At 46.1% G+C, this 13,156-nt stretch overlaps 1 protein-coding gene across 1 annotated transcript in view; it reads left to right on the forward strand.

The window, feature by feature from the left end:
- Positions 1–13,156, forward strand: part of LOC131475243 (golgin subfamily B member 1-like) — a 38,566-nt gene that overhangs the window by 10,537 nt on the left and 14,873 nt on the right. The window contains exons 20-37 of the mRNA XM_058653222.1: positions 1–1,312; positions 2,003–2,116; positions 2,400–2,846; positions 2,997–3,149; positions 3,289–3,441; positions 4,351–4,407; positions 5,015–5,077; positions 5,157–5,380; positions 6,850–6,965; positions 7,069–7,304; positions 7,677–7,799; positions 7,892–8,098; positions 9,301–9,382; positions 9,832–9,968; positions 10,060–10,212; positions 10,358–12,189; positions 12,268–12,370; positions 12,464–12,583. The exon at positions 1–1,312 is cut by the window's left edge and continues 1,105 nt beyond it. Of these exons, the coding sequence (XP_058509205.1) occupies positions 1–1,312; positions 2,003–2,116; positions 2,400–2,846; positions 2,997–3,149; positions 3,289–3,441; positions 4,351–4,407; positions 5,015–5,077; positions 5,157–5,380; positions 6,850–6,965; positions 7,069–7,304; positions 7,677–7,799; positions 7,892–8,098; positions 9,301–9,382; positions 9,832–9,968; positions 10,060–10,212; positions 10,358–12,189; positions 12,268–12,370; positions 12,464–12,583 (5,632 nt within the window). The remainder of the gene's footprint in view (positions 1,313–2,002; positions 2,117–2,399; positions 2,847–2,996; positions 3,150–3,288; positions 3,442–4,350; positions 4,408–5,014; positions 5,078–5,156; positions 5,381–6,849; positions 6,966–7,068; positions 7,305–7,676; positions 7,800–7,891; positions 8,099–9,300; positions 9,383–9,831; positions 9,969–10,059; positions 10,213–10,357; positions 12,190–12,267; positions 12,371–12,463; positions 12,584–13,156) is intronic.

A 13,156-nucleotide genomic window follows, 5' to 3' on the forward strand; every position in this document is an offset into this window, starting at 1 on the left:
CGAGAGTGACGAGGTGAAGAGGAGAGCTCAGCAGAATGAGGAGGACAACAACAGGCTGAAGGAGGAGGTGAAGGAGTGGCAGGAAAATGTGGAGCTCAGCAAAAGAGAAGGGACCAAGCTCAGTCGTCTCCTGAAGGAGCGGGAGGAGGAGGTGCAACAGCTGAAAGACTTGTTAGAGAGAGAGGAGGAGAAGAGGCAGGAGGCAGAGGAGCTGAGGAGAATGGAGGAGGACAGAAAGAAGAGGCTCGACGTCAAAGTGATGGAGGTGAAGGAGCAAAATGGAAGGCTGGAGGAGAAAGTGAGGGAGGTGCAGGAGGAGCTGGAGGAAGAGAGGGAGGTGCTTTGGAGGACAAAGGAGGAGAAGAGGAGACTTGAGAATAAACTGAAAGTTCTGGAAGAGAAGAGAAAAAGAGAGGAGGAGGAACTTAGCGGAGTGATGGAGGAGAAGAGTAGGATGGAGAGTGAGCTGAGACAGAAGGTCAAAGAAATGGAGGCACAGAAGGAGGTGCTGAGGAGCAAAGAGGAGGAGGAGAGGAAACTAGAAGATGAACTAAGGAAGGCCAAGGAGGAGCGAGAAGAGTTAGTGATTACCCAAAGGGAGCAGCACCTCCTGGGGGAGGAGAGAGGGAGGGCAAGGGAGAGAGAGCAGGAAGAGGAGAAGGTGGGTCTCCTCGTGGAGCTGAGAAGGAGACGGCAGGAGGGGAAATCTCTGAGGGAGCAGCTACAGAGAGAGAGAGATGAGGTACAGGAGGAGCAGAGGAAGAGCAGAGATGAGGTAACAAAGGAAAACACAGCTAAGGAGGAGATCCAGGAGAAGCTGAGGACAACTGAGAAGGAGGTGACCAATCTTAAGCAGGAGATCCAGAAGGCACAAAGCAGGAGGGAGGAGGTAAAGATGGAGGTGTCTGCTCTGAGAGAGGAGGTACAGGAGGAACAAAGGGAGAAGAAGGAGGTGCAGGAGCAGCTGGAGAAGATCAAGGAGAAGGTAACGGTCATTACAGAGGAGGTGCACAAGGAACGAAGGGAGAAGGAGCAGATGCAGGAGGAGCGTGGGAGGAGGGAGGAGATACAGATGGAGATGAAGATGGAGGTGTCTGCTCTCAGAGAGGAGGTGCACAAGGAACGAAGGGAGAAGAAGGAGGTTCAGGAGCAGCTGCTGAGGACCAAGGAGGAGGTCCTGGTTATCACAGACAAGTATCGAAGGGAGAAGGAGCTGTTGCAGGAGGAGCTAGTGAAGATGAAGGTGGAGCTGAGGAGAGAGGAGCACAGTGAGAAGGTGAAGGAGGAGCAGCTGAACTTCCTGCAGAGTCAGGTATTTTACGTAGAGCGAGTAAATGTTTTACGTAAACGTTTTACGTAGAGTGACGTTTTACGAAAAGGTTTTACGTAGAGTGACGCTTTATGTAAATGTTTTACGCAGAGTGACGTGTTACGTAAATGTTTTACCTAGGGCAACGTTTTTATGTAAATGTTTTACCTAGAGCAACGTTTTTATCGAAATGTTTTACGAAGAATGACGTTTTACGTAGAGCGACGTGTTACGTAATTTTTTTACCTAGAGCGGTGTTTTTATGTGAATGTTTTACTTAGAGCGACGTTTTGTGTAAATGTTTTACGTAGAGAGACATGTTACGTAAATGTTTTACGTAGAGCGAAGTTTTACATAAATATTTTACGTAGAGCGACGTTTTTATGTAAATGTTTTCTGTGGAGTGACGTTTTACATAGAGCGACGTTTTCGTAAATGTTTTACGTATAGTGACTTTTACGTAAAAGTTTTACCTAGAGCAACGTTTTTATGTAGAATGACGTTTACGTAGAGTGACGTTTTACGTAGAGCGAAGTTCTGCGTAAACGTTTTACGTAGAATTAAGGTTTGCGTAAATGTTTTACGTGGACTTGGTTATTTCTGGTCTTTGAGGACTCACCCTCAGAGACATGTCTCCTCTCATTGTCCTCGTGGACAGTCAGTAACGTCTCATCACCTCCTCGTGTGTCTCAGGTGTTAAGACTGAGTGGGAGCAGAGATGGAGCCCAGGTGCAGGAGAAGCAGCAGATGAAGCAGGGACTGAGGGCTGCACTGGAGGAGATGACCAACCTCAAAGTCCTCCTGCAGGTACAGCGCCTCCTGCTGGACACCAAGCATTTCAGCCTGATGTCTGAGCCGGTCCTTAATCTCTTTATGCTAAGCTAACATCACATTTCCCTGGGTTTATAGTGTTATTGTTTCCAGTCATAATGCTAAGCTCAGCTAGCCATTTGTGCTCTGCATGCTAAGCTAATGTATATTCTAGCTGTTTCCAGTTTTAATGCTAAGATAAGCTAAATTAGCTGTTTCTCTAGTTATCCTCAAGATAACAGTTTTTATGCTAACTCCATTAGCATGTTGTGTCGTTCAGGAGAGCCACGCAGAGGGGGAGCGTCTGAGGAGCATTCTGATGGAGAAGAAGGAGGAGGTGGAGCGGGTCAGGGGGGAGAACCACAGGAGTAGCAGGGAGGAGGTGCTTCGGCAGAGAGGAGAGGTGGAGGAGCTGAGAGCAAGAGTGACTGTTCTGGAGAGGAGGAAACAGGAGGTGCTGGGGGAGCTGGAGGAGGCTCAGCAGAAGAAGGAGAAGGCAGAGCAGGAAAGAAGGGAGGCCGAGGAGCAATGGAGGAGTAGAGTGGAGAAGATGGAGGAGCAGGATGTGAAGCTCAGAGCTCTGCTAGGAGAAAACCTGACACTGAAGGAGGAGCTGGAGGAGACACAGATGGAAGTGAAGGAGATCAGAGCCACGGCGGCCATGTTGGAGGAGCAGAAAACACAGATGTTCTCTGTGCAGGAGGAGAACGAGGAGCTGAGCAGGCAGGTGAGTTGTATGTGTGTCTTTGTGAGGACCAAAGAAACAAACCACAGGAAGTGAGGGCATTTTGGGTTGGGATTATATTAGGTTTAGGTTCAGGATTAAGATTAGGATCTGTGTGTGTGTGTGTGTGTGTGTGTGTGTGTGTGTGTTCAGGTGTACGCTCTCACTCAGAGGACAGAGGAACTGGAAGGCGACAGGAATCGTGTTCGATTGGCTCTGGAGAGAACTGAGGCCACCATAGTCGGCTACGAGGGGAGAACCAACCAATGGGAGCGGAGCACAGGGGCGGAGTCTAATCCAGACCTGGTGAGTGTGTCTCTGGTTGGTTAAAAGTCACTTCAGGTGTTTGTCTTCACTTGTTGAGCTGGAGCTGTGTGTGTGTGTGCGTGCGTGTGTGTGTGTGTGCGCGTGTGTGCGTGTGTGTGTGTGTGTGTGTGTGTGTCAGCAGCATGTGTCAGACAGACTGACGTCTCTTCATCATCACGTTGCTGAACTGGAGCTGGAGAAAACACAACAGAGCAAGAAAATCTCACATCTGGAAAATCAGAGAGAGAAACTGAAGAGAGAGAGGAAGACACTGAGAGACACACTGAGAGAGGTACACACACACACACACACACACACACACACTGAGAGAGGTACACACACTCACACACACTGAGAGAGGTACACACACACACACACACTGAGAGAGGTACACACACACACACGCACTGAGAGAGGTACACACACACACACACTGAGAGAGGTACACACACACACACGCACTGAGAGAGGTACACACACACACACACTGAGAGAGGTACACACACACACACGCACTGAGAGAGGTACACACACACACACACACTGAGAGAGGTACACACACACACACGCACTGAGAGAGGTACACACACGCACTGAGAGAGGTACACACACACACACACACTGAGAGAGGTACATACACACACGCACACTCTCTCTCACACACACACACACTCTCTCACACACGCACACACTCTTACTCACACACACACACACACGCACACATACGCACACACTCTCTCTCACACACACACGCACACACTCTTACTCACGCACACACACACTCGCACACACTCTCTCACTCACACACACGCACACTCTCACTCACACACACATACGTACACACTCTCTCACTCACACACACACACACACTCTCTCACTCACACACACACACACACACGTACACACTCTCTCACTCACACACACACACACGTACACACTCTTTCACTCACACACACACACGTACACACTCTCTCACTCACACACACATACACACACACACACGTACACACTCTCTCACTCACACACACACACACGTACACACTCTCTCACACACACACACACACACGTACACACTCTCTCACTCACACACACACACACGTACACACACTCTCTCACTCACACACACACACACACGTACACACTCTCTCACTCACACACACACACACACGTACACACTCTCTCACACACAGTTGTGTTGCAGGTGGAGCAGCAGCGTGTGCAGCTGAGGCAGCAGATGATTGACAGCAGCAGATCTCAGGTCAGACTCTTAATCTTTAAATGTTCTCACCACTGTTGTGATGATGATGATGATGATGATGATGATGAAGACGTTACATTTAAAGTTTTTAGGGGAAGCTTCACATGTGTTAGCATGCTAACATGCTAGAAAGCCAGTGTATATAAATGTTGGTACAGTGCTAATGTTGTTTTTCTGCTAAGCTACGATAGCTGTGTCCACTCTCTCTAAACTAGCATCATCATCATCGTCATCGTCGTCGTCGTGGTGATAAATAACCAGTGACTCTCAGTTTTCAGGAAATAATTCATTTTTATGTAAAACAAATTAAAATCTTTCCAAACGTGTGAGGTGACGTCTGCTTTAGCCACCGCTGTGAACTGGTCTAAACCAGTCTGAAACAGTCTAAACCAGTCTGAACCAGTCTAAACCAATCTGAACCAGTCTGAACCAGTCTGAACCAGTCTAAACCAGTCCAAACCAGTCCAAACCAATCTAAACCAGTCTAAACCAATCTGTACCAGTCTAAACCAGTCTGAACCAGTCTGAACCAGTCGAAACCAGTCTGAACCAATCTGAACCAGTCTGAACACAGGAAATAACATTGTGTGTGTGTGTGTGTGTGCAGGTGTTGACAGACTCCACAGAAGAAGAACACCTGAGGAGGAGAGTGATGGAGCTGGAGGACCAGGTGAGCTTCAGCACTCAGGAAATGGCCTGAGGTGTTTTGAGTTGCCATGGTGATGCTGATATTGTCTCCTCCCCTTCAGGTCAGTCAGCTCCGCCTCTTATTGGCCGCAGACCAGCAGCAGAGGGCGGAGTTTATCGAGCAGTCGACCAGGAACAGCGAGTGGCTGCTCTCGCTCCGACACGAGCTCAGGGATTCGCTGGCTGTCGTCACTCACGGTCCAATCCCGTCAGTCCTGGAGTCGGAGGCGGAGCGATTGGACCGCAGCCTGAGGGAGGAGGAGCTAAGGATGACCCTCAGCCAATAGTACTGCATTGAGTTATTTATTAGTTAACAAACGTGAATCCACTCGTCAACAGACGACAGTTACTGATATTATTTATATTCTTACAAATATGTTTCCCATGATTCTCCAGTGTGAGGGGAGACTCACGGTCAGGTCACATGTGCATTTGTGTATATTTTAATAAAGTATTTTTTTAACAGAAACACTTTTGTTTGTAACTTTCTGAGTGTAATCCCACCTGTGGCCTGTGGGTGTCGCTAACAACAAGTTTAAAAACTGACTAACATCAGTAACCCTAACCCGGGTTAGTGAACACTTTTGTTAAGCTAACAAGCTAAATTAGCTTGGGCAGCTAGTTTACAATCACAGTTAGCAAAGTAAGACGATTGTTAGCTTCCAAATGTGCTAAGTGACGTCTGCTTTAGCCACCAATCTGAACTGGTCTGAACGGATGTAAACTGGTTTGAACCAGTGTGAACTGTCTTAGCTGGTCTTAATCAGTCTGACCTCTGTGTCTGACCTCTGACCTCTTACAAGCTAACATATCTAAGGTAGCTCATAATTGTATACGTAGATTATCAAAACACAATTGGTTAAATGTAACTTTAGATCAAATCACTTCCGACTTCATCGCATTCTCGTTCTAGAAGAGAAAAAACAAGTGTACGCAGATTAATCTCGGGCTAGCTATAGTTCGTGATAGCAGTCGTTAACGATGTTCTGACAGTTTTACACGTACGACAAAAATAAGACGGTGTCTGTGTTTCACTGTTGACCTGAGTGGCGGCCATTTTAGGTTTGTGAGGTTTCTTTGTCGTCTCCATGACAGCGGCCACCTCCTCCAAGTTTCTGACAGTCTCAGTTCAAAGTCCTAATACTTATCACCACACCGTGTTTATGAATTCCTTTATTATTTTAATTATTATTATTATTATTATTATTATTATTAATAAAGCCCATTCTGAAGTACTGTAGAGGCAGCCATCGACTATAGTACATATTTTTATTTTTGCCTGACTTTTTTTTTTCTTGTGCCGGATTTTTTTGCTTTTTTTTTCCTGACCTTTTTTTTCTTGTGCCAGATTTTTTTTCTTATTTTTTTTTTCCTGATTTTTTTTTTTTTCTTGTGCCAGATTTTTTTGCTTTTTTTTTTCCTGACTTTTTGTTTCTTGTGCCAGATTTTTTTTTTTGGCTGGCCCTAATACTTCTAGATCTGGCTGTAAATCCATGTTGAACGTTTGTTGTCGTCGCTGAAAGAGAAAGTTTTGGAAACGCTGCCTGAGATTAGATTATTAACAACAATGATAATAATAATAATAATACTGTGTGTGTGATTGATGCTTCTGTTTGTTCACCTGTGATAAAACCTTGTTTTGTTGATAATGTGACACACACACACACACAGAGGGAGAGTTTGTTTATAGAGGACAGTTCAGCTGACTGATAATCCCACTGGAAACATGTCGTCTATTTTTACCTCCTCTGCCAGCTCTGCTCTCTCCCTGTCTCTCTCGGTTGGTCGGTCTCTCTCTCTCTCCCTGTCTCTCTCTCAGTCGTGGCTTCAGTGGCAGCAGCACAGACTCAGCTCTACAGAAACTCTGTCAGGTAAAGTGTAACTTCTTATAATCTAATCTAATCTGTGCAGACTCACTGTGGTGTGTGAGACGTCCAGACGTCATAAAATCTTCGTTTTCTTCATGTTGTGTAGATGAAGCAGTGACATGGACTCAGCTGGACCTGCAGGATTGTTCTCATAAACAACAACAGGAGACTTTGACTTCAATGACGGCCGGTGACCCTGAGGACACAGGGACATGTGAGCGGAGGACAGGTGGACAAAGAGGAGAAGGAGAAGACAACATGAAGTGTCCTCTGTCTTTCACCACCATCAGCACAATTGCCATCCAAGCCGGCCAATCACAGCTGGTCGTCTCTGTCCTCCAGGTACGTCAACAGCTCCACGCCGTTCATCACAACACAGAGAGGCAGAAAACATTTGAAACATTGAACAATGTGTCTTCAGAACACGTCCACGTCTTTGTCTCACTGTGAGACACACTTTTCACACAGGAAACTCAAGTTTATAAACCACTCACTCTCTCACAACCAAAGCCCACAGAGACAATCAGTGATTTTAGCTGCTGGTCCTCTGCTGCCTCGTGTGGTCACTGTGTGTCACTGAAGTTCAACTGAACAAAGGCTTTCAAACACGGAATTTTACTAAATTAGAGTCATTAGAACTTAGTGATGGAGAGTGTGTGTCTGTCTGTGTGTGTCTGTCTGTCTGTGTGTGTGTGTGTGTGTGTGTATGTGCAGAGCGGCTCTCTTGTCCACCTTCAGCTGGTCCAGGTCCAGCCCGGTCTCTGTGAGGTGGGATCAGACCAGGAGGAGAACCAGACCCTGATCCAGGAGCTGCAGCAGCTGAAGGACAAACTGGAGGTGATCACATGACCACGCCCCCTCCACTCAGTGACCTCTGTTTGTTTACACTGTGTGTGTGTGTTTGTGTGTGTGTGTGTGTGTGTGTCCAGAAACATGAGAGGGAGGTGCTGGCGGTGGTGGAAAATGGCCGACAGACGGAGCAGAGGAGGAGGAAGGAGGAGCAGCAGCAGGAGACGGAGGTGCACAAGGCCATGGAAGCTTCTGTGAGTGAGGGATGGTCTCTGCTCCTCCGTCTGCTCCACAGACGACAGGAAGTCCTCCTGCTGGCGTCAGACTTTTACTGCAGAGCCCTGGAGGTACTGAACTGGGTTTATACTGGGTTTATACTGGGTTTAAACTGGGTTTAAACTGGGTTTAAACTGGGTTTAAACTGGGTTTATACTGGGTTTATACTGGGTTTATACTGGGTTTAAACCGGGTTTATACTGGGTTTAAACTGGGTTTAAACTGGGTTTATACTGGGTTTAAACTGGGTTTATACTGGGTTTAAACTGAGTTTAAACTGGGTTTATACTGGGTTTAAACTGGGTTTAAACTGGGTTTATACTGGGTTTATACTGGGTTTAAACTGGGTTTAAACTGGGTTTATACTGGGTTTATACTGGGTTTAAACCGGGTTTATACTGGGTTTAAACTGGGTTTAAACTGGGTTTATACTGGGTTTAAACCGGGTTTATACTGGGTTTAAACCGGGTTTAAACTGGGTTTATACTGGGTTTAAACTGGGTTTAAACTGGGTTTAAACTGGGTTTATACTGGGTTTATACTGGGTTTAAACCGGGTTTATACTGGGTTTAAACTGGGTTTATACTGGGTTTAAACTGGGTTTATACTGGGTTTAAACTGGGTTTATACTGAGTTTATACTGGGTTTAAACTGAGTTTAAACTGGGTTTATACTGGGTTTAAACTGGGTTTATACTGGGTTTATACTAGGAGTATACTGGGTTTAACCTAACTTAAACTCATTTAAGTGGATCTAACCTGAGTTCATTTAAACTGATGTAAACTGGTTCAAATGAATGTGGTCTAAACAGGATTGAACTGGTATAAACTGGAGGATAGAACAGTTCATTCGTTGATGTCACTGGAGTTTGTTGTCGTGTGACTCTGCAGTGACCTCTGACCTCTGACCTCTCACATGCTGCTGCAGTTATGAAGGACATACTTCATCACATGACTGAGCTCTGTGCTGATTGGCGGCTCTGCACCTGTCAATCAAACTGTCCTTGTTCTATTTTAAACTTTTTTTAAAACCAGGGACACCAATGAATCTGTTACCATGACAATCGTTCATCAGACACCACAGCTTTTAACCCGATTTAATCTTGTTTAAACGTGTCAAACTAGTTTAACCTGAGCTAAAAACGGGATTCAGAACGTAAACTGTCACATTTATTTCCTTCTTCTGGGCTCATGTGGACTCTGGCGCCACCTGCTGGTTAATCCTGACTGAAGCCGTTGTATTCCTGTGTGTGTGTGTGTGTGTGTGTGTGTAGTTTGTGGTCAGCATGGACAGGGCAGAGAAGCTTCACATCAGCACAGACTCTCACAGACTCACCTGCGCCACCATGAGGAGAGGTGAGGTAACAGTTTCACTGTGTGTTTCAGTCTGCTTTAAATTAATCCAAGACAAATTAAACTGAGATTGAACTGATTTAGACTGAGGAAACTAGATTAAATCTGAGATAATTCACTGATTTAAAGTGGGTTTAAAGTGATCCAAACTAATGTAACAGATTTAAACTAGTTTAAATACATTCAGATGAATTCAAGATTCAAGATTCAAGAGGTTTATTGTCATATGTTCAGTTAAGACAGACGTCACACTGCACAATGAAATTCTTACTTTGCACATCTTCCTGGTCACAAAAGAAAGAGAGAAAAAATGAAATAAAAATATATATATAACTATATAACTTAACAGTGTAAACAAAATTCAAATTAAAATGAAAAATGGAATCTAAACTGAGTTAATATGGATTTAACCTGATTGAGATTGGGTTTAATCTGGTTTAATCTGAGTCCAGGTCTTCTGGATAACTCCCTGACAGTTCTGAACAGCAGCAGCGTTCTGCTGCAGAAGCTGCGGCTGCTGCAGAGGGCAGAGGCCCTCCACAGGAGAGGGACGGTACTGCAGGACGACGACTGGGAATGTGAACACCAGGTGAAATGGACTTGGTTCATGTTGATTTTTAAATTTTATGCATAAACCAGGATCTAGCACGGTTTGACTTCTCACTGCGTCGTTTACCCAGAGTTCCCAGGGCAGCTGGGGGCCGGTGCTAAAGCTGGAGGAGCTGCTGGAGACTCTGCAGGACCGGAGGAGGACGGTGGACCAGGCTCTCAGACTGAAGCTCCAACAGCTGGAGAACCAGGTCCGGAAGAAAGACCACAAGTCCAGACCTGAGGTAAGAGAATCCAGGTCACTGACCTCTGATATTGAACAGCTTAAATGAATCAAAGACCTTAAAGGACCTAAAAACCTCTAAACAGCCTAGAAGTTCTTCCTGAAATCTTTTAACTCTGAACTCTGTCCACTCTTTCTCAAACCAGGTCTGGACCCCCATCCTGGACCAGAACCTGCCACCTGAGTCCACATCTTTCAAAAGTGCTGACCTGCAGTCAGATTCCAAAACAGAAAAACCTAGGGACCTTGAATCTGGATCCAGAGCAGATGTGAGGCCTGGACCTATTGTAGAGAAGACTACAGTGAAAAACCATGTGAAGTCTGGATCTAGATCACAACAAACCAGAATCCGGAATCCAGAATTCAGAACAGAGGAAAATAAAGACCTGAATCCTGAATCCAGAACAGATGTTCCGTCTGGATTGAAGGCAGAGCTGCAGCCTAAGTCTGGATCTAGACTAGAGAACTTCAGAAACCTGCAGTCCAGATTCAGATTAGACGTGAATTCAGATTCCAAATTATTGCAGACCTGTGATGGTCAGTCTGAATCCATTTCAGGTCTAAGGCCTGGTTCCAGGTCCCAGGAGACCAGTTATGTGCAGCCTGAGTCCTCATCAGATATGAAATCTAAATCCAGATCACAAGAGTCCAGAAACATGCAGACAGAATCCAGATTGGACCAGAAACCTACATCATGGAAAGGCAAAGACCTGCAGTCTGAATCCAGTTTAGAAGAGAGTCTGGAGCTCCATTTAGGATCCGAGTCAGACACAGACCCTGAATCTAAGTCAGATCTCGATGAAACCAGTCCATCTAGATCCATTTCAACTTTGATGCCTGGTTCCAGACCACATGACACCAGTTATCTGCAGCCTGAGTCCACATCAGATATGAAGTCTGAATCCAGATCAGGAGAGTCCACAAACATGCAGACAGAATCTAGATTGGACCAGAAACCTACATCACACCTGCAGTCTGAATCCAGTTTACAGGAGAGTCTGGAGCTGCATTTAGGATATGAGTCAGACACAGACCCTGAATCTAAATCAGATATGAAACCTGGATCCTTCTCAAAAAAGTCCATAGACCAGCAGCCTGGATCCACATCAGAGAGGATCAGAAAGCTGCAATCCAGATTCAAATTAAACCAGACCGCTGAATCCACAACCAGTCCACCTAGATCCATTTCAGCTCTGATGCCTGGTTCCAGACCACATGAGACTAGCTACTTGCAGCCTGAGTCCACATCAGATATGACATCTGAATCCAGATCAGGAGAGTCCACAAACATGCATGCAGAATCCAGATTGGACCAGATACCTACATCAGAGAAAAACAAAGACCTGCAGTCTGAATCCAGATCACAAACCAAAGAGATTCATGTGCAGCCTGGATCCAGATCAGAGAGGATCAGAAAGCTGCAATCCAGATTCAGATTAAACCAGACAGCTGGTTTGATGCCTGGTTTCAGACCACATGAGACCAGTTACCCACAGCCTGAGTCCACATCAGATATGAAGTCTGACTCTGGAACAGAGCAGTCCAGAAACATGGAGCCAGAAACTAGATTAGAACAGATGACCAGACTGAGAACACAACAAACCACAGATGTCGAGTCTGGGTCTAGACCACAGCAAACCAGATGCCTAGAGTCAGGATCCAGTTCTGATCTGATACCCAGATCAATATCTGAGAAAAACAAAGACCAAGAGTCTGAATCCAGTTCAGAGGAGATTGTGGAGATCCACTTTTGTGGTGATCCACCTGAATCCAGGTCAGATACAAAGCCTGGATCCGTATCAGGAAAGATCAGAAACCTGCTGTCTGGATCCAGGTCAGACCTGCAGACTTCAGAGGAGTCCAGCCCCAGATCTGAGGGGACTATGGAGTTACAGTTCAAGTCCAAATTAGCAGAGAGGAAAGACCTGGCGTCTGAAACTAATCTCAAGCCGGAATCTGGATCAGACAGAACCACCAGGTAAGCCAACGCCCACAGACTGTGAAACATATGGAGTTCATGTTTAAACCAGGTTTTCTTTCTCTTCTTCTGTGGTAGATTACAGGTGCAGAAGACGTTTGATGAAGGAAACCACGTCCACAATGTCCTCCCGGCCAATCAGCAGCAGCTGTTGTCTTCCTGTGAACTCCTCATGGACAAGGTGACGTTTTTTATTTATGATGTAAACAGGGAAGCTGCTACACACTCATCACCTGTGCGTGTGCGTGTGTGTGTGTGTGTGTGTGTGTTGCAGGTGTGTAGCTGGGTGCAGCAGAGCAGGAGTGTGTTGTCAAACTGTTCAGACGCAGGACGACGTCTCTGTGAAGCAGAGGACGCTCTGAACACACACATGAAGCTGTGCACACAGGCTGAGGTACACACACACACACACACACACACACACACACATATGAAGCTGTGCACACAGGCTGAGGTACACACACACACACACACACACACACACACACATACACACATGAAGCTGTGCACACAGGCTGAGGTACACACACACACACACACACACACACACACACACACATACACACATGAAGCTGTGCACACAGGCTGAGGTACACACACACACACATATGAAGCTGTGCACACAGGCTGAGGTACACACACACACACATATGAAGCTGTGCACACAGGCTGAGGTACACACACACACACACACACACACATGAAGCTGTGCACACAGGCTGAGGTACACACACACACACATGAAGCTGTGCACACAGGCTGAGGTACACACACACACACATGAAGCTGTGCACACAGGCTGAGGTACGCACACACACACATATGAAGCTGTGCACACAGGCTGAGGTACACACACACACACACACACACATGAAGCTGTGCACACAGGCTGAGGTACACACACACACACATGAAGCTGTGCACACAGGCTGAGGTACACACACACACACATGAAGCTGTGCACACA

Source organism: Solea solea, chromosome 2, assembly GCF_958295425.1.
Source record: "Solea solea chromosome 2, fSolSol10.1, whole genome shotgun sequence".
NCBI lineage: Eukaryota > Metazoa > Chordata > Actinopteri > Pleuronectiformes > Soleidae > Solea > Solea solea.